The sequence below is a fragment of the Branchiostoma belcheri genome, unplaced genomic scaffold, assembly GCF_001625305.1.
Source record: "Branchiostoma belcheri isolate BF01 breed outbred unplaced genomic scaffold, Haploidv18h27 scaffold51, whole genome shotgun sequence".
NCBI classification, from domain to species: Eukaryota; Metazoa; Chordata; class Leptocardii; order Amphioxiformes; family Branchiostomatidae; genus Branchiostoma; species Branchiostoma belcheri.
This window is the reverse complement of record NW_017804143.1, coordinates 2,040,798-2,067,109: the sequence shown is the minus strand read 5'-3', so window position 1 is coordinate 2,067,109 and position 26,312 is coordinate 2,040,798. Positions and strand designations below refer to the sequence as shown.

The 26,312-nt window shown below is 43.6% G+C and overlaps 1 protein-coding gene across 11 annotated transcripts in view; it reads right to left on the bottom strand.

Moving 5' to 3' along the window:
• Positions 1-286: 286 nt before the first annotated feature.
• LOC109480535 (protein CBFA2T1-like) overlaps positions 287-26,312 on the bottom strand; it is a 149,775-nt gene continuing 123,749 nt past the window's right edge. For 3 of the 11 annotated variants that reach the window (XM_019782753.1, XM_019782751.1, XM_019782748.1), the window contains exons 3-12: positions 12,228-12,448; positions 10,764-10,853; positions 6,451-6,629; positions 5,752-6,036; positions 5,178-5,331; positions 4,016-4,229; positions 3,295-3,351; positions 2,693-2,874; positions 1,466-1,588; positions 290-657 (exon numbers count right to left, since the gene is read on the bottom strand). In XM_019782753.1, coding sequence (XP_019638312.1) covers positions 499-657; positions 1,466-1,588; positions 2,693-2,874; positions 3,295-3,351; positions 4,016-4,229; positions 5,178-5,331; positions 5,752-6,036; positions 6,451-6,629; positions 10,764-10,853; positions 12,228-12,448 — 1,664 coding nt within the window. In that variant the 3' untranslated portion in view covers positions 290-498. Of the gene's footprint in view, positions 658-1,465; positions 1,589-2,692; positions 2,875-3,294; positions 3,352-4,015; positions 4,230-5,177; positions 5,332-5,751; positions 6,037-6,450; positions 6,630-10,763; positions 10,854-12,227; positions 12,449-17,235; positions 17,352-26,312 lie in introns of those variants that run through there. The other 8 variants (XM_019782754.1, XM_019782744.1, XM_019782755.1 and 5 more) reach the window with 7 other exon arrangements.

The following is a 26,312-nucleotide window of genomic DNA, read 5'->3' as shown; positions in this document are numbered from 1 at the left end:
CTGATATACATGATTATATTAAGATGAGGTTGGCAATACTAGTATAAGTCCGTTCGTTAGAACATTCTTCTCTCTTTTTTCTCTTACGGTTGTGTGTAGATGTAGTCAGTCCCTAGTACTAGTATCCTATATCTCTGTATACACGATGACACAGAAGTTTTGCTTAGCATGAAAGTTCATCTGTGTTGGTACAAGTCATTATGAAATAAAGACTAAGCTCTCTTGCCAACACTGGAATGAATTGGGGACTTACCCCAAATTTTCCGCTGACTCCTTCAACCTTGTTCATGGAATGGACCCGTTTACTCTGGGCGAGACGGGGGGCGACACAGGTTATCTGGTACGTATGACCCACTACTACCAAGGGTAGACGGGTCCATTCCGTGAACAAGGTTGAAAGAGTAGGCCAAAAATTTGGGGCGAGTCCCTAATTCATTCCAGTTTTGGAAAGAAAGCTTAGTCTTTTATTTCGTAACAGAGAAGTTTTTTTGCGGTGAACTAGCGGGCTTCGGTCTTCTCCACGGGAGAACCCGATCGCGATGTCGTCGTGGTAACAGACTTGACGGACTCGACGGGGCTGGCGACGGTCGGCGGCGTGGTGGCGGAGGTGGTCGCGGCGGCTGCGTCGGTGCTAGCCGCAGCTTGCTGCTGCAGTGCCTGCGTCGGAGAGATAGGGGGCATTGCTTTTAGTCTATGCTCAACAATGCAAAGGAAATTCAATGATCTAAATAATCTACAATAATCTAAAATCTATGATAAGACAAAGCAAATACACATTCATTGACAGTCACGCTATATTAAATCATAAGACGAGACATCTGTCCCATTAGTTCAGGGCTTGTAAGCACGTCGGCAGAACGTACTGCACCTGTACTGTACTGCGAAACCTGTAATGTATTGAGCATATAGCATTTCCGCAGAGCATCTCATATATGGTCGCATTTCATAGATAAGGTTAACATTACGTTTGTAGTTTCCAAGCGTTGTATCAGAAAAAATGTAATCTGCAACAAGCAAAATTCTGATGCAACGTTGACCATAAATCCAACAAAAACCCGTGAAAAATGGGGGTTTCATGCAGGCTCAGTTCGTTCTGCTGACGTGCTGGTAGAGGCTACAGAAAAATGTATATGTCTTATTTTTGATGAACTAACTAAAACTGCATCTACACAGAAGAAGGGGTTTGTAACAAGCACGCGTTGTCGGGTGTGGTTGCCAGGTGTGGCTTACCTGTGTCCCGCAGATGCGGTGGTGGTTCTCCCAGTCCTTGTGCTGGCAGGTGTGCGCGCGTGTGTGTGTGTGTGTGCGTGCATGTGTGCGTACGTGCGTGTGTGAGCGTGGCTTACCTGTGTCCCGCAGATGCGGTGGTGGTTCTCCCAGTCCTTGTGCTGGCAGGTGTGTGTGTGTGTGTGTGTGTGTGTGCGTGCGTGCCTGTGTGTGTGCGTGTGAGAGAGAGAGGGCTTACCTGTGTCCCACAGATGCGGTGGTGGTTCTCCCAGTCCTTGTGCTGGCAGAAGGAGCCGCAGTAACGGGCGACATTGCACCCGCTGCACGTCTCGCTCGCCTTACGGCCGCAGTTCCAGCAGTTCTGTGGGGGGAGAGACATGCCTTCTTTACATATATGTACACATATACCGATGCACAACAAGTATACCCACACAGCAGACATATAGGAAAAGGTAAAACCATTAGATTAGTGTTCTAGCCAGCGTGAAATTTTTTCCGTCGTCTCAATTTTGTTGATGAAGGCAGTGAAATCCCTGTGGGGGTCCAGAATTTTGAATGCTATTTGCTACATTTTGAGGAGCAAAGATTGCTGGTAGACTAAGCATAGTTGATTGACATCTCTTTCCATATCTTTAACTGCTGATTTTTTTCCATCAAAATTCTGCACAATTTTTGTTCATCATGAACAGCAAAATTCTGTAAAAAAAAAAAAAGACGGAAAGATGGACACTGGCTAGAACATTGGATTGGGTATATCTACGTAATTAGTTTTACCCAAACACCACAGATGTAAAGGACAAAATAACTTCTTAAGATATACCCAAACATCCAGGAGTTAGAAAACATGAAATCTTACTTAAAATACAAGAACAGCCACCATCAAATAACATATCATTAACCTTCTCCCTGCTGCCAAACCCCATAACCAAGAGAGAATCGGTAGCCATCTGGCTACTTCAGTGTGGTAAAGGTTAAGAAACTCCAAACCTTTGATTAGAGTTTAAATAGTCATTAGTATACAGCTTTAGGTTTAGTTATAAACACACCAATCACCAGATACAGAGCTCTGCCCCAAAACAAAAGCTACCAATGAGGTATATGTAACTGAAGTCAGAGCTCTACACGTTGCTCAATGCTACAAGTTTGGACACCAAATACAACAATAAATTCCTCCAGGGACCTAAATAAACTTTGGTTTCTCTTTCTTTGGGTTTTTCAAATCCCTCCAGGGAGTTTTAAAACTTTGGTTTCTCTTTTTAGAAAGTTTCTTTCAAAATGATAACAATTTTTTTGGTGCTGCTACTTTGTTTGCTGTTTGTAGAAAGGAAACAAATGAGAAAAAAAAAATGTTGTCGTTGGTTGGATGGTTTTGGTGGCCGTGGGGACCAGTGGAGATGTTTCAAGCTACATGTACGTCAACATTTTCGTGTTGCCATCAGTGTAGAGCGCTGGAACTCCACGTTACCTCACTGGAGCTTTCCTGTTGTTGGTTAGCCTCGTCCTGCGCCTGCCGGCGCGCGTCGGCCACCGCACGCTCCATCTTGGCCCGCTCGGCCGCCACAAGCTCACTTGCCTTCTGTTCTGCCGCCGCCACAGCTTTCTGAAGCTCGATCACTGCCTGACGCTTCACCTCGTTCACCGCTTCCTCTGCAGGACAGAAGAGAAACGGTCGATCGGACACCCGCCTTGTGTGCCTGGTACAGAAGCTAGCTTCGGAGGGCCACAGAATGTAAACTCTCCACTCTCTCTAGAGATAGACCTCTACACACAGTTTCCTTTCAACAACCCAATTATGACTATCCAACCCTCCGAAAACCCACTACAGTCGGTCAAAGCTAACTGAAAGGTGTAAAACCTTCAAGGGCTTGTTAGCTGTAATTGTGCAGTTGAAAGGGAACACACGATTTCATCCAATGTTAAGCTTGCAGCTACAAGTGTGAGTCAATCAATCAAGGGATCTTCTGAGGTTTCTTCAACTTTTCATTAATTAACAAGGCTACATCCCGCTACCCTCCAAGCTAGCTTACAGTATTTTTTCTTAGAGACTGGAATTGAGAAAACGCTTACCTGGTCGAGGTCTATTGTAGAAGGGAAAGGTCCTGGCCATTTGAGCTTGGTACATTTCTGAAAAGAGGCCAAATTTCACTATCCATAACTGTTGACACATAAGTTTGGGCACTGCAAGAAATGTAAGTGCAGGTACATACAGTAGAAAGTGCATCAAAATTAACTTTGTTTTTACCCTTTGCAGTTTTGAGGTAGAGGGAAACTGGGGAAAGTCATTGGCTAAAATTACCTTTAGTTTTTCAGATAGATAGCCTGGGTACCTGCCTTCTTTGGGTACTGTTTTCTAAATAGCCAAACAAGGAGCAGGCTAATGCCAATGAGGGCTGGTACCTGGGCTACCTGTTAGTCTAAGTGGTGCATAGGGATATTTTGGTGCTTATTCACAAACTTTTTCAGCAAGGTTATGTGATTCGGAAGAACTAGTTTCAGTATCAATAGTAGTGTTAGTAGTCTTGGTTTTTTGTTACAGGAAAAACATGATCATTATGGCTGTTATATTGGGAGCAAAAGCAATAACATAAGGGATCACTGATACAATTCTGCCCCAAGTGTACCCAAATAATTACAATAGTGGGTGCTAGTAGCAAATTTCTCATGACTATTAATTTCTGGAGGACTTATCCCAGTAACTCTCTCGTTAGAAGGTTAGTGTGTTGTGTGTTAAGATTGCAATAGTGGCTAGAGGAACAAGTACCACACCAGACAATCATGATCTACCAACCTGCTCTTCTTTTGACCTCGCTGACCCTGTCCTCGGTCTGCCGGATGGTGTGAGCCATCATCTCCCCGGCGCGCTTCTTCATCTCGTGGTCCGCCCCCTCGGCGCACCGCCGCGACCACATCAGCATCTCCTCCCGCTCCTGTACCGACCGGTGGCGCAACGACGCGATGGCTCGCAACGTCTTGTCCACCATCCCCGCAACGCAGTGGAGCATCTGGGAAGAAGGGAACAACATGGTCAGCTATCATGTCTATTTTCATGTTATTCTCACACACGTGACTCCGTGAGCACAGGGATAGACCCTGTGCGTAAACGGGCAGAAGTAGCTTCTCTTGTCTCTGTCTTTAAGGCAGTCCGTGGATGTGCGCCTGTGTACATGACATCGTTGTTCAAATGGGAAGCTCCACCAACACTGAGTGTACGCACTACTCGGTCAGAGTTAAAACGGCTACGGGACTATGACCCCCACCTACTCTCCTGCCCCCCAGCAAGGGTCACTTCATACAGGAACAGCTTACAGTACTATGGACCTTACCTCTGGAACTCACTCCCCCTACAACAACGACAGCAGCTCAGTCTCAGAACTTTTAAACAGTTTTTATCGAATTGTATTTAAGATTAGTTTTATCTATGTGCTATTTTTAGACTTTGTATGTATTGTGAATCTGTTTAACTGTTAGGTGTTTGTCTGTGCTTTTGTACCAGGATTTCCTGAAAAACAGGCCAGAGTGGCCTGAGTGTGATACCTGGTTGAACAAATAAAGTTGAAAGTTGAAAGCAGTGGATCATAGGTTGCAGAAAGTCTGTGGCACCCCCGTCTCTGTTGTGGGATGGTTGTAATGCCCTGATGTAGATGGCCTCTTTACTCCCATTACAACCTTCCCTCAACAGAGACGGGGGCGCCACAGACTTTCTGCAACCTATATGATCCACTGCTCACGGAGTCACATGTGTTATCTGCGTGACGTCACGGAAGCAGTGGATTGCTCATTCCTTGACAAAGACTAGAGTTGTACAGTCAAAAATTTGTGTCCAATTTCTTGTGTTGGCAAATTGCAGTTCAAACTCATTTCATAATGACTTCTACCAACACAGATGAACTTTCAAGACACATATTTCATACTACATACATATTACAACAATGACTTAAATTGTAGAATACCTGTTCAACATGTTTCCATTCGTCCTCCCATGAGCCGTTGGGATGATGTGAGTCGTACATCCGGTGGCTGCCCCGCTCGTACTCTCTGGGGTCGTAGGGCAGGCGCGGGTGCACGGGGTAACGCCCCTCGAAATGCTCCCTGTCGTGGTCTCTGCTGAAACCACACACAACATCAGCAACATTTATATATAGACTCCTTCGGTCAGGACCATGGTAAAGCTTAATTGTTAACCAAATACATGTACCAGTACCAATCAAGCAGTACCTAATTATGTTTACTGAAGGAGAACATTATTATTTTTGTTGTTTCCTCTTCTTCTTCTCCAAACCAAAAAGGTTGATGGTAACCAGTGTTGGGTTACATCATGCTGCAATTTTATAGCAGGAGGGATTTAGACTCCTCTCTGACCATATACAGAACGTGTTTGAATAAGAATTAATGGAGCAGACTATATGCGAAAGTAAACATTATGCATTTGCTTTGCAAATGTTACCGGGTGACTTACTAAAATCAGATTAACTCTTATTGTATAGCTTCATATCTCTGGGAAGGAAGGACAGTTCATGTTCTTACTTGGTTTGTTGGCCTGATCCAGATCCGGATCTGATGTCCCGCGGATCCCGTGGATCGCCGCGGTGGTCGCGAGACTCCCTGGGGTGGTGGGGCATGTCCCTCATGTACCCCTCCCCCTGGTGGTGAGGTGGGGGGAGGGGGTGGTGACCGTGCAGGCCGGGGTGGGGGGCGCTGGTCCCGGGGGACACCCGGTGCTGGCCGGGGCTGACCGTGCAGTGTCGTTTGGCAGGGTGGCGAGGGTCGTCCATGGGTTCCACACCGTTCTCTTTCGGTCTGTAGGAATGGCTGATATAGCATCACAGTATTCGTCGTAAGTACTTGCACAAATAACTGTTAAAACAGCTATCAGCTACATGTTCTACCAGTATTCTTATCACAATAAAGAAGACAGCAAGCAACAATTTCAACATGGTAAAGTTTTGACTAGTGCATCCTGGCAGAACCTTCAATGTTGCAGTTGGAACTGTTCAACAATAGCTATACACTATGGAAGACAAGGAAGGACACATGTTTACAGTCACACATTTGATGTAGAAGGCCAAAACCCATGAGGTCGACCAAGGTAGAGATGGATGACAATGTAAGGGAGGATTTCCAACAGGATAGAGGCAAATGGCGGGCTGCCATCAAGCCTCAGCATTGGAGACAGGAAACCACAGACGCTAAACCAGATAGTGAGTGAGTGAGACAGTAACTGACCTGTCTGGGGTTCTTCTCTTGCCGTTTTCGTTGACGTCCATGATGATGTCTGAGGAGTCGACGGGGGAAGTGTCTGTGTTGAGGAGGATGTGCTCGTTCTGACTGAGGTACTGCGCTGGCGTCTGCTTGGCCATACGGGCACAGTGGAGAAGCTCGCGCTGCAGGAGTGGCAAGTTTGCCTGTGGACACATAAAAACAGAAATACATGTAACTTCTGTGTACAAATCTAAAGCACTGTTGTGCTCGTTCTGACTGAGGTACTGCGCAGGTGTCTGCTTGGCCATACGGGCACAGTGGAGAAGCTCGCGCTGCAGGAGTGGCAAGTTTGCCTGTGGAGAAGTAAAACAGAAATACATGTAACTTCTGCAGATAAATCTAAATCGTTGTCTCCTTTCCTGTAGTGTACTGTAGTTGTGCTGGTTTGTGGCCAGGGTGCCATCCTCTGTAGTTTCCACCTGCTCCCTTATGTCGGCAGCCAGTGACATTAGGAAGCCAGCAGAAAGTACAGAGGATGGCATCCAGGCTAATAATACACTTGAAACAAATGTCGAAAACTTGTAGGGGTTTCTCTGGCCTACTAATAGTACTATGTTGGCACTCTGTTGCTGTTTTTAAGCATAATTTACTTCTGTCAGAAGGTGAATATAAAGAGATACATAACTGTTATGGCTGAAAGTTGACCTGAAACACCATCTTCAATGAAAAGGTTCCAAAAATTCAATCGACAGACAAACTGCTTTGTAATACTAAGCCTCAGATATGGTCTAGATCAAGATCTGCCTTCCTGAACTTCTAGTCCAAGTCTTTTGGGGGATTCTCAGAACTCATGTGTTTCCCATTACCAGGCAGGCCCACAACAACAGCCAGTCTGTCCTGTCAGGCTGGGGGGAAACAAGTTCCATGTGGTCTGGATGTCTGCCTCTACCTTGTAAACATCCTGCCACACTTCTATAAAACTACACATAAAAGCTGCAATGAAACTAGGGGGGAATTTTATCATCAAGAGCTGTTATTACCTGTAAAAGCTACCTTTTCACCAGACTATTTTGTGAAGAAAGGAGACTGTCAGTTACTATTATGCATGTAGATGAAGGAAAGAAAATTTAGATTGAACTAAAGGTAGAATTTTGAAATATCTGTTCATTTCATGAAAATGCGAAGTTGCGAAAATTAAAAAAATTTGTGGACAGCTACAAATGCTATAGTTTCTTTCTCTGTGTCTTACACTGTTTCTTGAAAGTATAAGCAAAGTTGACACCTTAAATAGGACCAATAACAAGACCTTTCTGCTGACTACAGATTGACGGACAGCAACACATGCGGCCGGATATGTCACAGTTGTTCCTTTGATGTTAGGTACTATTTCCACTTCTAATATCACAAATTCCTGCATTCTACACCAAAGATAACCTCGTACACATCTCTGTTACCTTTGTTATCGACATTTAAGTTTCATGGCTTTAATTTTGTGGGGACATGTAATCTCAACGGCTTAGTCAACTGTTTGTAATAACGTTTAGCCATTACAACCTTTTAGTTAGTACAGTTTCTTTTGGCACATCTGTTTTCAGTATACACCTGATACTTATTTAGCCTGGACTGCCTTTTCTCAAAGTCTAAGCAGCTCCCTAAATGCTCAGATAAATTTGACCAGTAACAGAGTTTTCGTAATTGTTGGCCAACCATGTCTAGCCGAGCTAATAACACCTTGTACCTGAACACATGAACGAGAAACGTTATGCATGCAAACACAATAAAACTTTACCAGTTGCAAGCAGCATGAGGAAACTGTGCGTGGGACATTTATGTGGTCCTGAGACCCATTAAAAAAAAACTGTACAACTATCACAAAACTATCTTAGATACGTACTGGTCATTTACTGTAGTAACATTTAGCACATCAACATAGCTAATTCTACATAATTAACTAATTTGGTTACAGTTACAGCCAGCAGGAAGAAGGATAAAGTAAAACCAGCATCCCCATTTGAACATAATGAAGATTGGTGAGATATTTACTAAAACTTGTAGCCAGCTGCCACCACGCCACGTGCCTGGGAAGCTGGTGTGTTATGCTGAAGGGCGGTTATACCGGCTATACCGGTACAGATACAGATACAGAAAACAGCACCTTTTATAGTCCTACCTACATGTATGTAGTGTCCCTACTCAGGCCATCTCCACAAGTCATCAGCCCACCTCTACAAGTCCTGCATCTCCCCAGACTGACCATTCATTCAGTGTTGACTACACCACACTGCTGTACTGAATAGCCCTGTCTTGTGCCAATTTGTCCCAGCTGGTTCGGATTTCCCACCCACCCCTGCCCCCCTCCCTCCTGCCACTTACTTCCTTCAGCAGACAGGGTCGCGACCTTGGCTCTGACCCAATAATCCCTGATCACTTCCAGATAATCCTGGAGAGGAGGAACAGAGGGACCGTGGGGACCCTGCAGCTGAATTCCAACGCATTTCCTCCTGGATTTGTTCCCTCTTCCTTCCTTGTACTAGGAACTTCGGGAAGATTTCTACTACATCAAGAGCTGCCTGACAGAAGTACTGTAACCTACTAGAAAGCATGGTACTCAGTAGCATGTAACACTAGCAGCAACCCACCCACACACATGGGATACAGATGTGGTAGCCTGGTTACCAGACCTATCCACAAAATATAGGACTAGGGGAGCCATAATAGGTCTGGTAACCAGGCTTCAGGGTAATGCAGAGATTGGCCTTACTCTCAACATGTCAAAAGCAAAAGAGTCTTTTCATTTCTATTTTCAGGCCAATGACATATCTGATAATTACCACCTGACAAGAAAAAATGTTTAAGAGTACATGTATTAAAATTGCTGATTACGCTCTATGGAAAAGGGCAATCAGGCTCCCTTTATAAGACAACCACTGCAAGGACAGATCTTCTCAGGGGGTCTGATAGGAAGCTTATTGCACAGCAAAGGTTTACTGGCCTGTCTTTCTTTGATGGATGGACAAAATCTCAGCAGATAGAAGTGTTTATTTGGATGTGTAGAAGGCCTTGTCAGTAACAAATTAAAACCAGGCCTGACTTCTAAATCATGTCCTTGTCAGCCAATTGGACAACATATTAGATATTACTGTATTTAGCTAAGATTTAGTCGCCAGTGATTAACTTTTGTTTCCTGAAAAGAGTTAGTCCCTCTTGTACAATACTAAGCTTCTTGAGCATACCATTGGTACCTTCAAAATAAATGGTGAGGCACTGTAGGATTGGCTACCCTGACCTGGCCAGCCCACAGAAGGACCATCTCATTAGCAGGGCCAGGGTGTTTATTATGGAAGGCTGGAAGTCATTAGACGACCTTGGGAGAAAATAAGGTGGGGGAGGGGGGCACTCATTCAGGGACCTTCATTGGTCTTTGAAGGGCGACAGCTCCACAAATCATGTATACGCGGTTTTGACTCTACGTAATGCGTTGTAGCTACCCGGAATTTAATGTAAAACGTAATGGGTAGGCTTCCTGAATTCATCGTAATACGTAGCTGGCTCTCGAAATTAAACGTAGAGCGTTGTCGGGACCCCCCCCCCCCCATGCAGGCCCTCATGTAAGGAAAGGTTATCCCTTTGCTGATGGGACTCCCAGAGATAATTCTGCCAAAATCTGACAGTCCACGATTGTTCAAACCTGTACCTCAAGTGCTTTTCCACCCATGTGGCTATCTGCCAGACAGGTTAAAGTTGACCCACCCCTCTGTTACCCCAAGCTATACATCTAGGGTCTTATCTTTGAACTTGAAAGACATTGCCCCACCAAAAATGCTGTGAGGTCATCAGATAAACTTGAAACTGTCTATTTCAATTTACGATCTAAAAAGTCAGTAACTTTTTCTTTAGACAAAAAACCTGGAGTTGAGAGGACTCGAACTCAAACTCAACGTGAGGAATTGGCAAAAGCTGGAGAAATGCTGGTTTTAGAATGGATCACAGACTTCTTGGCTATGCCTCCCGAAACATCTGGAACCTTCTATGCACCCCTCCTCCCATGCGATGTCACGGTCATGGCCATCAAAGGCTTTTGAAGAGAAGTGCAAAACAACATACATGAAGTTAGTTAAAGGCCGTACCAATTTGATCAGTTGGTTCTCGGATTCACAATCTTCGTTTTTTTTCTGATTTTTTTCCTGACATGTCTGGTATCCAGGCTAAGAATGTCTAGATTGGGCCTGTTTCCTGCCCTCAACACTTTTTTTTTTTCAAAAAAATAAGAGAACCAACAAACTAATATGGTGTGGCCAACATGTAAGAGTTACATGTACTACTTTAGAACTACTTACCTTTAGAAAAGGGATGACGAAAGGTCTGAGTGGAAAGTTAGTGGCCTCCTGCAACTTTTGGTGGAACTCCTCAATAGACAACTGTGAATTCTGAAAGAGAAAATTATGATAAATTAGTGACTATCAGAACAGCTTTCAAAACTTCCAGCTTCGACCTACATATTTCGCAGAAATAGCTAGCTTTTTTAGCCTGGGTGCCAGACCCATAGCACACTGGACGCAAAGTGCTCACTGAGATACTTGTGTCCAGTGTGCTATGGGTCTGGCACCCAGGCTAAGCTATTGGGGCACATACTTGCTTGGACTGCCTACTCCATTCAATTCTAGCTTTCTATCTTAGCTACCTTGTATGTATGTCTCTATCTACCTCACTATTAGAACAAATCATGATTAGACAAGGAGAAAGCTGGAAGTAATAAGTCAATTTGATGAATCTGTACCATTCAGAAAGGAGGTGCAAGACCATCCTACCTGATCATCCAAAATCAGCGAAATACTGGTAGGAGGGAACCTAGGGTTGGCAACCACTGGTCTTTCCGCTGGCCCTGACTAATCATGTACACCTGTACCAGAGGAGTCCAGGAGCCAGCCATACACTGTCTCTTTGTGCAACTTAATATACAACAGACGTTAGCCAGACAGCCCCAATCCCCGGTGGACCTAAGCTGTTTAGCATCATATGCCATCTCAGGACCTTATCATGATGCTGATTTCATGCATCAGTAGGGAATGATCTGTTATCTGGGCTCTTCTATAGTTTGAAGTGAGAGTTCTTATCTCTTGGCTAAAGTAGTCCTTTGTTCTATCAAAGCCAAGGTGAAATGCCTGGAATCTTTTGCATACTTCTATGCTGCCTACCAGTGTTCTAGCCAGCATCTTTTTGTCATTTGACAGAATTTTGCTGCTGATGATGGACATAAATTTTGCCTGACAGATAAAAATTGGTGTGTAATTTACTGTAAAGATATGGAAAGAGGTATCATTCAATTATGCATAGTCCACCAGAAAAATTTACCTCCCCCCCCCCAAAATGCAGGAAATAGCATTTCAGATCTAGAGGAATCTGTATACTTTGTGAATCTGGTATCCTCTGTATACAATGCAACATACCTGTAATAGAAATCATAAAAATGCAGAATATGATGCTTGATTATTTAGTTATTGCAAATCTTGAAACTTTCGTAGTGGTTTTATTTCACAGTAGAGGGAAAGGGATATTTTCAGAGTGTTTCAAATTCGTGGTTGAAATAAAAGAAAGACAAAGTCATCCATTAAGCTGGTATGTTACGCCGAAGGCTGGCTATAATGGCTATACAGATACAGAAGCTGTTGTGTCACACTGAAGGGTGTTTATTATACCAACTATACAGATAAAGAATTCATAGTAGATCTTAGATCACAGCAAAACAAAACTACCACGAAAGTTTCCTGATTCACAATGCTGAAGTAGAGAAAAAAACTTACCACTAGTCCCATGACAAGTCCGCGGACGCGCTCCCCGATCTCTGGCGAGATGTCGGAGCCGAACTGCTGCAGCGTGGTGAGGAAGCGCTTGAGCTTGCTGAGCTGCCGCGCGCCGCAGGCCGGCGGGAGCTGCTGCTGGGACGAGGAGGTGCTCACGCCGTTCGGCGGGGACGGCGCTCCGTTCACACTGCTCGGGGAGTGCATCCCGTTCACTGGGGGAGCTGGTAAAAAAAAAGAACACAGGGGTCACGTCAATGTTTACTGTTAGATGTTGAAAGGTTAGGTGTAACAAGTCATTCAGTGTAATGTAGCTGCTTGGGCAGTGCATCTCGTTCACTGGGGTAGCTGCAAAACAAGAGGAACACAATCAGTCACATCAAACAATACCAGCTCAGAAAAGAACAAGAAATAGCCATGCCTTCAAGAACCAGAGTTATCAACCAAGGATTGAGGTGTTCAAAACTTATTCTTTCCTAGAACTATCACAAAGTGGAACTCGCTGTCACCAAGTACAATAGGATTATAGTAGGGGCATCATCATTAGAGAGCTTTAAACAATATTTAGAGTTAGATGTTGAAAGGTTAGGTATAACAAGTCGTTCGGCGTAATATAGCCAGCTGCTGCCACACTGCGTGCCTGCGAAGCTGGTGTGTTACGCTGAAAAGCGGTTATACCTGCTGGACAGATACAGATACAAGTGCTTCTACTACAGTACCTCTTTACTTTAGACAACACATGGCATTCTTAGCATGCTTCCTTTCCAAAGTAAATGTTGCCCACGAAAGTCATCGACAAGTTTCCTGAAGTTCAAGGTAACCTGCACCTTTCGATTGTTCCGAATTGGTCTGCTACATTCAACTCTGAGGACAACTGCTGAATCCAGCGGAAGGAGAACAATAAAACCTCTTTATTGAGTAACCTTGCCACCGGTTGGAAACATGCGCCATCTGGAATCAGTAACAAGTTCACCATGTCCAAAAAGCACAAGGGTAGGCCAAGCCTTTCCCAGTAGAGCCGGTATGGGGTAAGACATGGCTCCTACCGTGAGCTGGACTGAAGTATGCTTTCAAGTTTTCACCAGTTCAACACTCCCGGTGATGGGAAATTGGAAAAATAAACCTACCGGAGCAAAACATGTGGCTGGAAGATAGGAAAACACATTGGAAACAGATGGAGAAAAAGTGCAGGAGAAGGGAGAAGGTTTGACCTGGATGATGCCTTGTGATAATGACCTTGTACAAACACGAGAAATGACCCCCAGAAAATGGCAAAGGTATTTAGCAAGGTGATTCAAAGACTGTCTGTGCTAATGATGTCTCCATATCTTGCTCTTGATGGGCAAAAGTTTAGAACTGAATTTGTGTCAACATCACAACCGAGGATGAAGCGGCCTAGATGTGTCCACTGCCATCTAGGAGTTCAAAAGAATCTGCCAACTGCAGCCTCTAGCATCTAGGAATGCATTGGACGCTTTTCACTGACAACTTTCGTTTTGAGCTATAGGAGACCTGTCCACACAGTAACTACTGTGTTCCCGTCTACTATACTGCTCTAGGTTTTCTGACAAGAACAACTGGATGACAATCATCTGCAAACAAGATTACTACTACTAACCATGGATGTCCTGCTAGCCCTCTCAGCTCTCGGAGAAAAGTGATGACAAGACAAGGTTTCACAACAGCAGCAACCTCACTAGACTACATGTACGTCCTCCTCAACATGTGTTCTACCCACCACATCTGTTACAACTCTCCCTCACAATATGTTCGTCTGACAATCCCTCAATCAATACTGGATTCATAATGCAATGTAGGAAGGACTCTTTCTCACTACTGTGCTCTAGGTTACGATGTATGTAGTAGAATGTAGTACAATGTATAATGTTAGACGTAGTCTCTCATGACATTGTGTTTCTTCTTTTTTTTTCATACATGTTGTTTGTACCTGCAATTATAATTAGCCCTCGGGTGTGTATTTGCAATAAACTTTCATTACTTATTGAGCAATCTTGTCTGGTCCATGTGACAGACCAAACACATGGACCAAGGGACATGGTACAATATGGGCTGTGTGACAGCAGGTTGTAACGTGTGTGTGGTTTCCCACCAGCTGTCCTCTCTTACGTAATACAGTTGATAACAAGTGTTGTCATATCAAACATATGTCATTGCAATTCAGACTTACATACCCTCTCATTTGTTCAATCTTTTTATTTCATCAATACCTTAATTTGATAGCAAGACTGGCTACCTAGTAGTCCAAACAATGTTTAGAGTTAGATGCTCAAGGGGTAGGTGTAACAGGTCAGTGTAACGTAGCCAGCTGCCACTGTACCGTGTGCCTGCAAAGCTGGTGTGTTACACCGAAGGGCGGTTTTAACTTATACTGGCTATACAGATACAGATATGATGGTTGACACTTTGAATGCAGTTATGTTTTTAATTGGTCAAGGCAAATGTAGTCACCAATTAGAAACAATAACCTTCATGAATACCTTTCTCCCTTAGGATAATATCTTGCAAAAACATACGATTAACCTCCAAGGACAACAGAGCATAGAAATAACACATAGATGAAACTTGTGGTGAGGTCAGTTGTGACAGCTGTCAGCAATGTCCACCCACATAAGTCTGGAAACCAGCCTTGTTTTGATGGCTTCATCTCAGGAAAAGTCCTACTTTTAGGGAAATGAACAGGAAGACAGCAGCCAAACAAGCCTGGATTTCAGACATATGCCTCTATGCAATATGACAGCATGAAGATATAAATAGCTATCTTAAACAACTTTAACATTCCCAATAACAGAGTGATGGGCTTTCTTTAGGCTGATTAGATGACATTTTCTATGTGATGAAAACTGGAAACCATGAACACAATCCATAACCACTGAAAGGGGTTGTCAAGTGCATCCTGGTTTGTCTATGCTGAACACATCTGTTACTAGGTCTAGTATTTGAAAGGACTAATACGAAAGGATTCAAAAATACCCAACTACAGGCCATGTGGCAATGGCAACATCTTTGTAACAAGCCAAAGGACAAGAGCTAGAATACATGTAGTTATATGGTGAATAGGGCCAATGCAGCAATTGCTTTTGATCAGTGGAGCAAGTCATTGCAGTACAAGTCATTTTTCATAGGGGGAGCTACCTTGTAAGCAAACTCACTGTCAAGTTGTCAACAGTGTTTATTCTGAAAAAAATCACCATTTACTGTAGGCTTTGAATGCCAAGGAAAGGCTTTATAAATTACCAACTGATGAAAGTCTGGACATTGTCCAAGTCTCTTAAAGGGAGGGTTCAAGGGCGGTACCAAGTATCAAGGTCATGGTTCTTTATTTACTAGCTCTTGTTGCTAAGATCCTGGGAGTAAACCAGTTACAAATGTAGATATACTACTTCATGTACTAGAATTAAAAGTGTAAAAAGGACTGGAGGAAAGAAAAGCAGACAGATGACAAGACCACAACAAGTTTTTTCAGTAGGAAGGGGCAGCACTGACTAGAATGGTGCCAAGGCTATACATGTACTATCACTACACTATAGTGCAGAGTGTCAATGTGAAAATTTTCATGATAGCAGTAGATCTAGTATAGTAGAAATACAGAACATATTCACTATGTTTATCAGGATTCACTAGTAGTACTAGTAGGAGACTGCAAAAATAAAACCACTGCGATCATTTCCCGATTTACAGTACTCGCTCAATCAATACAAAAGAGATGTTTTATGGCTTTTACTGGTGATGTAGAGAGGCACATCTGGTTTGAGGCCCCTAACCAGAGGGAGGGGTGACTCTGGTCCGCCACCTTGAGCTCAAGCTGCAAAACTTTTCCAGATCTGGGGAGCAAGTGGCAGACAAAATGTCGCCAGCCCTGGCAGGGAACCGCTGCCGTGTTTATGATACACAAACCAGATGGGAACATCTCTCTCTCTCAGCTCTAGCCTCTACCAGGCACCGCGGATCACTAGAAAAATAGTAGAAATTGGCCGAAATAAAGGGATAGTATACCAGAGAAGATCCCAGGCCATAGAATATCTAATTTGCGACCCACGGAATTCCGGAAATCTCAGCTCTGCAAATATACATTGTAGCCAAACTCCAGATATATATATATATATACTTAGCAAGTTCTTTTAGGGAGTGTTTCTGTCATGAAATTCCTTGTAATCAAAAACAAAACAAAGATTTTTTTCCCCTGGCAAAATTTGTTTTCAACCACTGTCATCACTCACACTCACTGTCATGTTTATGATACACAAACCAGATGGGCAAATCTCTCTCTCAGCTCTACAAAATATAGAGCCAAACTCCAGATACTTGGCAAGTTCTTCTGTGGGAGTATTTTTCGGTGGTAAAATTCCTTGTAATCAAAAACAATGATTTTTTTCCCAGGCAAAATTTGTTTTCAATAAATGAAGAAAATGACACCAGATCCTGTTTCAATATTATGATTAAAAACAACACAAGAATCTATATACATACATGTATAGTTATTATGGGCAAAATTTTCACTACAATTTAGTACAAATTCTTGAGTTGCCTTCAATGTTTGTCTGTCGGTCTTTCTCCAAGTAATAATATATAGGTGTAAAATATATACATATTATATAAAAATATATTGTACTAATTTTCAGACAGATACTACACCATTGGCAAGTGGCCCTCCTTTTTTTTTTACAATAAAAGCACAGTACTATACATGTACCTATTCTGAAACAGGTGCTTTTTCCTTGATCTTCTCTAATAGTAAATACAGGTGTGCATTGTCATATCATAATCATACTCATAATTCCTAGTACAGGAAAAGGATCTTAACTGCCCTAATTCATAACATAAAATGCGTCTATTCTTTCTAGACGTTGACCAGGATTTTAACAACAATTTCATCCTGCTTTGTGACCTTTTTAGTTCCAGCGACCAAAATAGCCCATATTTTCGGATACAAAAAAAAAAATGAGGGCGTTATTATTGTCTAATGAAGACCAGACGTTAGCTAGCGACATACCGGAGACTTGCGAACCAGACCAGATGGCAGAATCGGGAGAATCTCGAGCCGCAGGCATCCTGACCACAGTCTGGAGAAGCATGCCCTGTCCCTGGGACCAACCTCCCAACAACTACTGTACTGTAAACCTGGGCAAGGCTATATGTATGGGCTGCTGTGGGACTCAACCATTGCAGGGGGTGGGGGGAAACAGGTCCAACCTTGGCTTATACAAATAAACCAAGTACATGGCATTTTTGTATAGATAGAAATCTGCATACGCAAACTGATTTTTATGTCAAAGTGACTAAACATTTCCAAATGTCTCACTGTTCACTTGATATGCTATTGAAAAAACAAAACATTTTTAGGTGGTATCCCCTTTTGAAAACTGAATGGAATGAGCCAACTGGGAATACCAGAGGTTATCCTTGAAGGCCTGACAGGCTGGCTACACCCATGTCATGAGGGGGGAGTGCGTCCAGATGGTTTTCTTACTACCGAGGAAATACCAGGAGATCTGTGTACTTGTGACTAGCCACTGGAGTAGATTTCCAGCTGTCCTTCCAGACTGAACGTCGCCAGTCCTGACAGCTGCTGAAGAAGCCAAGCCTCGGCGAACAGGGCCAGATGGAAAACTGCTCGCACACTTCCTCAGCCAGATCCTGTGGTATTTTCTTGTCGGTCCCTGGGAGTCAGCCTAGTTTAAAAAACACACCTTGTATGATGGTAGTGGTATGCCTCACCAGTGGGTTCGTCAGTTGAACGCCACCCGTCATGGGGAATTTCGGCCCTTAGTTCAATATTCCCTCGGGGTGGGGGGCCAGCAGTGCAAAAAACACCACCACCCACTGGTGAGCTGTCGCCATCAATCCTGACGATTGACTTTTAAAACATTGTTCCATTACTGGTGCAGCGTTCGAAGTTCGAAGCGGAGTCAGAGTTCGAAACACCTGACGGCTGGTGACTGTCGTAGGTGAATACTAACGGTCGCTTCGCTTGCGCCTTTCCTCAAGTAGGTACTTGTTCCAGATCCATGCAGATCCTGCCTCCGCTGCTTCTGCTCATAAATCCTATCACTTCCTTATGGCTTTACTGAATTTTGGTGACTGCTGTGACTTGTAACAAATATCAGTTACATGAGGACACAATGGCAGGCAGAGTTGTGTTTCGAGGATGGAGTACGACGCACGCACACCTCCTCTGCCAGATCCTGTGGTATTTTCTTGTCAATCCCAGGGAGTCGGCCTATAAAATCCTATCACTTCCTTATGGCTTTGCTGAATTTCGCCGACTGCGACTTGTAACAAATATCAGTTATGTGAGGACAGGATAGTCTCTACCAGGCTTCGGGAGGTGGCTGGAAAGAGTAGAAATCAGCCAAATAGAGAGATAGCATGCCAAGGGAGTTTGAAAAACTTCGGATCCCTTGGCATGCTATCTCTCTCTATTTGGCCGATTTCTACTCTTTCCAGCCGCCTTCCGAAACCTGGTAGAGGCTAGGGAGGGTTGTGTTTTGAGGATGGAATACAACGTACAATGTTGGTGTGTAACGCCGAAGGGCGGTTATACCAGCTATACAGATACAGATGAAAGGCTGTGTGAGACAGCCCTATACTATAAGCAGAAATACTAGAAGAGAAAGGCAGGAGGGCTGGTCTGTTTTTACCCGTCCCTGCCCGATCAAAACAGTGCCACATGGCACCCTCTTTAAAGATAACCAGAGTCGAGACCCTGGCAGGAATGAAAAACATGTTTGGGGAAGGTTGCCAAGGAGACTGACTGTCCCCACAGCAGACAGCTGCTATCTGGGCAGATGATGGCCAGAGCAGCTGGGACACAAAACAGCCCCCCTCTCCCCGCACACTTGTAGGCTATGTCAAGGTTCCCTCTTCCTTCTAGCCTGGGTTCCAGCCTCTACTGCGAATGAGTGATAACCCCTTTGGCCAAGGAAGCCATAGGACGCCCTCAACCCCGATTTCGCACCCTGGCTCTAATCATCTCTTTCCGTTGTGACACATAAAAGGCTGTAAAGCCTGGGTTTGGGCGGCTGATACTGTAGCGGACATTAAGACTTCTTCCCAGAAAAAAAAATCTATCGCTTATGAACGCAAAGGTCTGGCACCCAGGCTATTTTCCATCAGGATACGCTGCATGCTTCAAGAGAGGATTCCTTGGACAGACTTCCCTAATCCACACATGTCAATAACTTGTCAAGGAACTAGCTACTTCCACATGGGTGGCAGGCCTGGTCTTAATAACACAATTACCTCTGAGCGAGAGAAAAAACAAACTGAAAACAAAATTCCTGACCTGTCAGCTTACGCATGTATGAAATACGCCACCGCAGTATTCTAACCAACCCAGCCTTTAAAACACAACTCATTCCACGTTTTCCGAAATTGGATTAACTTTCACAGCTAACCGCTGTTGACCTGAAGAAGTCAGGATGGTTGGTTTGGCTTGATGGACAGCTGCTGAGTGGCGCCAGCTGTGCTGTCTCCCAGACTTGTCAGCACCTGTCACAAACTGAACTGACAGGGACAAGTGGCTGACCAAGTAAATAAAATGTCCAGAACTCTCAGACGGCTCAAAATATAGCCTGGCGCCAACAAAATTATACTTGTCAGATGGACTGCTTTATAACAACAGGCCCTCTACTGTAGTATGCTTACTAGATTGGGACAGAATCATGCAAATTGTGCATTATTATGCTAGCGGGATGTAAGAAATGATATTGCCTGCAATCCACAGTCCTGTCGTCAATTATGCTATATGATTATCGTGGTACAAGTGTTATAGCAGCATGCCATACATAGATACACGTATGAATACCATAACATCTGCTTTATCTGAAGTAAACACTATGATACAGATACGCCGGCAAGCATCAAAGGGACACAAAACTGTGCTCTGTCATCGTCCTTTTGAAATATATTTTTAGCCCTTTCTCAGATCCTTTGAGTGGCGCTAAAATAATCCAAGACGACATTCCTTTGAACGAATCTCAATCATTCCCTGTTTCCTCTTTTTAAACAAAATCCCACCCTCCCTTGTTCCCACTATAGGAGGGCCTGCAAGGGGGGGTAGTGATTACGAATTATGCAAAATTTTTGCCGCGTATTACGAATTATGTTACAGTCTCAGAGCTGATTACGACTTTACGATTTGCGGCTTATGTCCAATTACGAATTACGTTGATTTTTGGGGAGGCTGCCTACGAATTACGAAGTCTAAAACGGCCTGATTACGCCTTACGAAAAAGGTCTTGTAGGCCCTCTTTGCTGGGTCCAATCTGGGGTGAGGTTGTCAACAGTGATTTAAGGGTATTGTGGAGACCCAGAAGTGGGGCATAAATTGTGGGGCAGAGCGGCCCAGAGGACCAGAGCCACAATATTGTTGGAGCCAGAAAATGTACACTATCAGGGAGAGTATTTACAGGTTGGGAAACAAATAGACCAGGCGGCAGACCATACAAAAAACAGCTGCTGTAAGACTGTTGCCGCTGACCCTCCACACACATTCTTCTGCACAGTTACTTTCTTTACTAGTAATATGCAAGTTGAATATTAATCAATATAATTTTTCTATAATAATATAGATTAGAAATTTTGAAACTATTATTAAAAATATCTATTGCTTTAGTCTCAAAGCGTATAAAAAGTATCAGCAGCAGACAGTGCATTTGTGATTGAGAAAATTTGGCTGGCATCTCTACGCCACTTGAAATATTGATCAATATGATTGTTTTCTATTTGTATTACTATTATGATATAGATATGAAATTTTAAATCAATAGTTAAAAACATATCTATTGGTTTAGTCTCAAAGAATAAAAAGTAACATCAGCAGATAGTGCATTTATGATAGTTGAGAAAATTTGGCTGGAATAAGTCAACAGCAGCTGGGTTATGTCTAGTGTGTCATTTGTCGAGAGACCTTTAGATGAAACAGGTTTGGCTATAGGTACCAGGACCGACATAACAAGGCATAAAAACATATTCCACTTCCTTTTCTGATATCTGCCAGGATTTTGTTTCGCCGTGTTAGACAAAGCCGAAGGAAACAGGAATGCAGAAACTCACGCGATCTTTGAAGAAAACCATATCAAGTTGGGAGGGTTTAACAAGACGACAGACCCCCCCAATAGTCGCCGTCTACTGTAGCCTGGGTGCCAGACGCTGGCGTTTCATGATCGATAGATTTTTCTTCTGGGAAGAAGCCCTAATGTCTGCTACAAGAGTATCTGCCCAAACCCTTTATCTTTCACACCAGCAAGGAAATAATTAGAGCTAGGGTGCCAACTCGGGATTTGCGGGGCGTATGGCTTCTCTGGCCGAAGAGATTCTCACCTACTCGCGATAGTGGCTGGCATCCAGGCTATGTCTGATGCTGTATTTTTGTGTGTGGAAAGTGTACGTCTCTGGGAAGTGTGGCATGCAGTGGCATTGTTCCTGTGGGTGGTTTGAGCAATTACACACCTATGTCCGAAATCTCTTATGTTATAAAAATATCAGGCTGTGAGACAGAACCCCCTAACAGTCTGTCCCATGCTGTATTTTTCTTGTGTGTGGAAAGTGTAAGTGACTAAGTCTCTGGGAAGTGTGGCATGCAGCAGCATTGTTCCTGTGGGTGGTTTGAGCACATGCAGGTGCATTTCTGTCATCCTGGGGGCAGCCAGGACAGACTGCCAGGCACCAGGCGCCTGTCCGTACCAATACACAAGGACACCTCCACAAATAGCAGCGCAGGGCATCAAAATTGCTGCCATTCCAGGCCTACAGGATGTACACAATACACAGGTTAGGGGATTCCAGGCGAACTCTCCGCTAAGGGGGAGGGGGGGCTTTCTCATTAGGCATACGGTTAGGTGAAGGTCAGCCATATCATACAAATTTCTGTCAACAGGCTTTAAAGTGGTTCCGAGCAATTACAGATTTTTTTGGTGGTTTACATACTTGCATCCTTCTTTAGACTTTAGACTGCACAAGCTATATACTACTGACCTTCATTCTGAGTAATAACAGTAATTTTTTTCCACATGAAATTGATACAACCATGAGCTGCAACCACTCCTAATCTTAGCAACAACGTCCAATGTCCACATACGTACACTGCTTTAGCACAGTGTGAAAGACTAGTACTGGCGGTGTATGGTAAGTCTGCATGTCAGGGTTCAAACGCCCAACCTTTCAGTCCAAAGGTAGGGAGGGTCACTAACCACTGGAATATGCATGCTACACACAGCATAGTGCATAAGATTGGCTGTGTATGGTCCTGGCTAGTCTGTATGGCGCATGTCTCTGTCAACTTGGTTCTCCCAGACAGACCCCAGCAGGTGGATGCTCGCAACACGGCCAGACTTGAAGGCACCAGGCAGCTGTCATGCCCCATCAACCCGAGCCCTTCCATTCCCATAACCCCAGATTCCACCCCAGCAGTTTAACAATTTCACTGGTTCACTGTTCGTCGGCTGCAGCAACTTATAAACCTCTTGGTTCTTTACTAGTCTCGACAAGACTAACTACCCTGGCTATATAGGAGAATATTTACCAAGGAAGTTTGCTGTCTTATAGTTGACTTTGGAGGGAAAGAAACAACCTTCCCTTGGCCAATTTTACTCTCTTTTTTGCCCAATTCTACGATCTGTATTTATGTAGAAAGGGCTGGTGGAGGCTAGTTCTTTACTGGTTACTGGGGAAAGTTAAACTATTGTCCAAGTTTTAGTGTCATGCATCTGTCTCTTATAATTAGGGGAAGGCCACTGGCACAAGAAAGCCACTAAAGATACTGTGAGCAGCAACTGAGTTGCCGCCAGGTGTGTGCTGTCACTCAAACCAGAAGTGAAAGGCATCCACTGACTGCTTGCTATTGGTGCTCCGTTGAAAAGGCAAGAAAACAAAACCATTTTTTTGTTTCCAAATTTGAAAAAAAAAATGTTCAGTTTCTAATCTTTTTATTCTCAACATTTTGCCTGTTTACACATGATTGTGATTGGACAGTCCAGTCCAGGTTATGAGAGAACCATCCCTCCTTGTAAGGGGGCCCACAAGCCCTTTTCCGTAGAGCGTAATCGAACGTTTTGATTCTACGTAGAGCGTAGACGGACCGCTCTAATATTTTTGCGTAGAGCGTATTTGGTGTTGTAATTCTACGTAATGCGTTGTAGCCACTTGGAATTTATCGTAAAGCGTAATTGAGAGGTTTCCGAATTCAGCGTAGAGCGTTGTCGGGACCCCCCCTTGCAGGCCCTCTTGTAAGTGGCTCAGTCTAGGGAATCTTTTCCCTACCACCACCCATCCCCGGTATATGATTGCATGTACCCAATTTTAAATCATATTAAAAGTTATAACCTGTTTAGAACCTTTTCAAATGTTGTGATGGAACGGGCAAGATTCTGATCAATGCAACTTTGAGCAAACATCCAACAAAGAACGTGAAATGTCTAGGTCTCGCACAGGCGCTGTACGATCTGGCAAACGTGCTCCAAAAATACCAGCTTTATCCTCCTCTCAAGTCAATGTCAGCCACAGGTTTGCGGACTGCTACAAGAATAACATCTCCTGACAATGACAAGCCCGCAGACTGTGACAGCCCTGTCTCACAAGCCATGTTGTAGTGGCAGCGCCTTCACAGAAATTCAACAAGCACAACAACTTGTTTGGAGAGTCAAGGCTGTGTTGATGACAGCTGAGCTTTTCAAGGCCATCAACAGATGTTACAATTTAGCATGACAAAGGACACCTTTCTGTACAAGGTACACGAGACTAACAGGTGGATCCAACAGGCTATACACTGCCACTAACTTTTTAAATGGGACATATGCTACCAGAATGTCACAAAGTATACACGTGTGTGTGCACGAGTGTGTGTGAGTGTGCGTGTGTGTGTGTGTGTGTTAGTGAGTGTGTGTGTCTGTGTGTGTGTGTGGGTTTCTAACACCAAACAAACTCAAGAATGGCTTCATGGATTGGTTTCAAATACTAGTAGGTTGTGAGGAAAACTGGGAATGATCTTTGGCCCTCTGGTGACTTTCCTAGGTACTGCAGTTGAACTTCTTGTCCTATTAAATAACTATGTAATCACTCAGTCTGTGACAGCAAAGGTTCTTCCTAGGTAGTTTATATACAATATATGTAGTTCATATCCAACTGGCTCACTACAAATACAAGAAAACAAAAAAACAGAGATCCAGGAAGTATTTGGGGTCTCCGTTATGAACTTACTTGAACAATCAATGATATTGTGTGTGACATACTTTAATTGGGACTAGGACAGAAACTGTGCAGGGTTGGAGGTACCGGTATACTAAGTGTGACAGGCAACACAGACAGACAGGTGTGGACATACCTAACTGGAGGTGCATGGCAGGAATGAAGTTATGTGACCATTAATTCCACGGCTCACAAGCTAGGCATATTTGAAAGGTAAGTTTTCAGTATGCCGGTTGCATTTCTTAACAACAGCTAGCTATTACCGATGATTGTTACAAACCATTGGTACATTTTGCATCTCAGTGGCCATGACATAATGACACCACGTCTTTATACTATAGATTTAGCAGTAAAGCTGGATTGTTGGATCTTCATAATGTTTTGAAATAAGAATATGAAAGATTTCAGAAGTCCGAAATATTTTTGATTTTTTTTTTAATTCAAGTTCACAGACAGGGTAGTGTTACTGAACCAAGGAGGCCATAGACATAGGACCAAACCACAAACTTATCTTGAAAGTTCATCTAGATCTGTATACAAAGACTGGGCCGACACAGACTTTCTGCAACTTAATATCCACTGCTCACCAAGTCGTGTGTCATCTACATAACGTGACGTCACGGAAGCGGTGGATGCTCATTAATTCACAAAGAGTTGGTACTTGGTACCGTTCAGTCGAAAATTTGTTCAAGTCCAATTTTTTGTGTTGGAAATTACAGTTTGAACTACTCTCCAAGCAGAGGTTGGAACTCTCCAAAAAGATCATTTCATTACCTTTTAATATATGGCCCTTTTTTTGGCACTACCCCAACCAACGCGCATGGACCCTCAGTCTCTGGCCAATGGATACTGTCTTTTTGTCACCCTAGGATCTGCTTGGAGATGAAGTTTGAATCTCCTATAGCTTGGTAGAACAAATGCCTCCCATTCCTCTGCACAGTGACAGGTGCAGAGTGACACAAACCTTGGATAATTTCCCAGGAATTCAAAACATTGAATCTGAACTTCCTGTTTGTCTGCAAACACGATACTATGGTGGAATCCTTGACCCAAATCTGCAACCTTTCAAAAATAACACTGTTTCTGCTATTTTCCAGATCTCCATAGAACAGCATGTAAGTTGAGTAAAGGCAGCATACATGTATTTTACCTCACATACAAAAAGCTTGAAATCATGTCAATCTAACAATGTATGAGAAAATTTAACAGGGCAAAGACATACTTCTTACATACACTAAATGCAAATGTAATACGGGTATCCTATGTGAAGTAATGTCTGTATGTATTATAATACAATGTATTAGATTCAGACTTCAAAGGCAACTGGCATGTGCTAAGGTTATCGTAACAGACAACTAAACATGTTTACCTTATAATAAGACACTCCACTGGTTCCTAGAATCCCATGTCTTCCTCCACCAATGAACCTGACCTTGGGCATATACCCAACTTCAAGTTCAACCGTGAAATGGCTACTCCACCATAGGAACCTAAACACTTCCCTATCTTATGAGGGCCTGCATGGGGGGTCCCTACAATGCTCTACGCTAAATTTTGAGAGCCGGCTAGTGTATTACGCTGAAGAAGCATTACGTTTTACGACAAATTCCAGGTAGCTACAACGCATTACTTAGAACTAAATGATAAATTACGCTCTAAACAAATTCAGCTATTACGCTCTAAAACAGCCGATTACGTTCTACAGAAAAGAGCATGCGGGCCCTCTCTTATGCTCCACTAGTCACTACACCAAAACACCACCAAAACCAAGGTCACCCACCACACCGCATGTCACCGCCACAGGTGGCTTCAATCGTCCATACTTCAGAAAGATTTGTGCTGGGGAGGGCGAATTTAGAGGCTATGAAATTAGAAGGTAAAGGA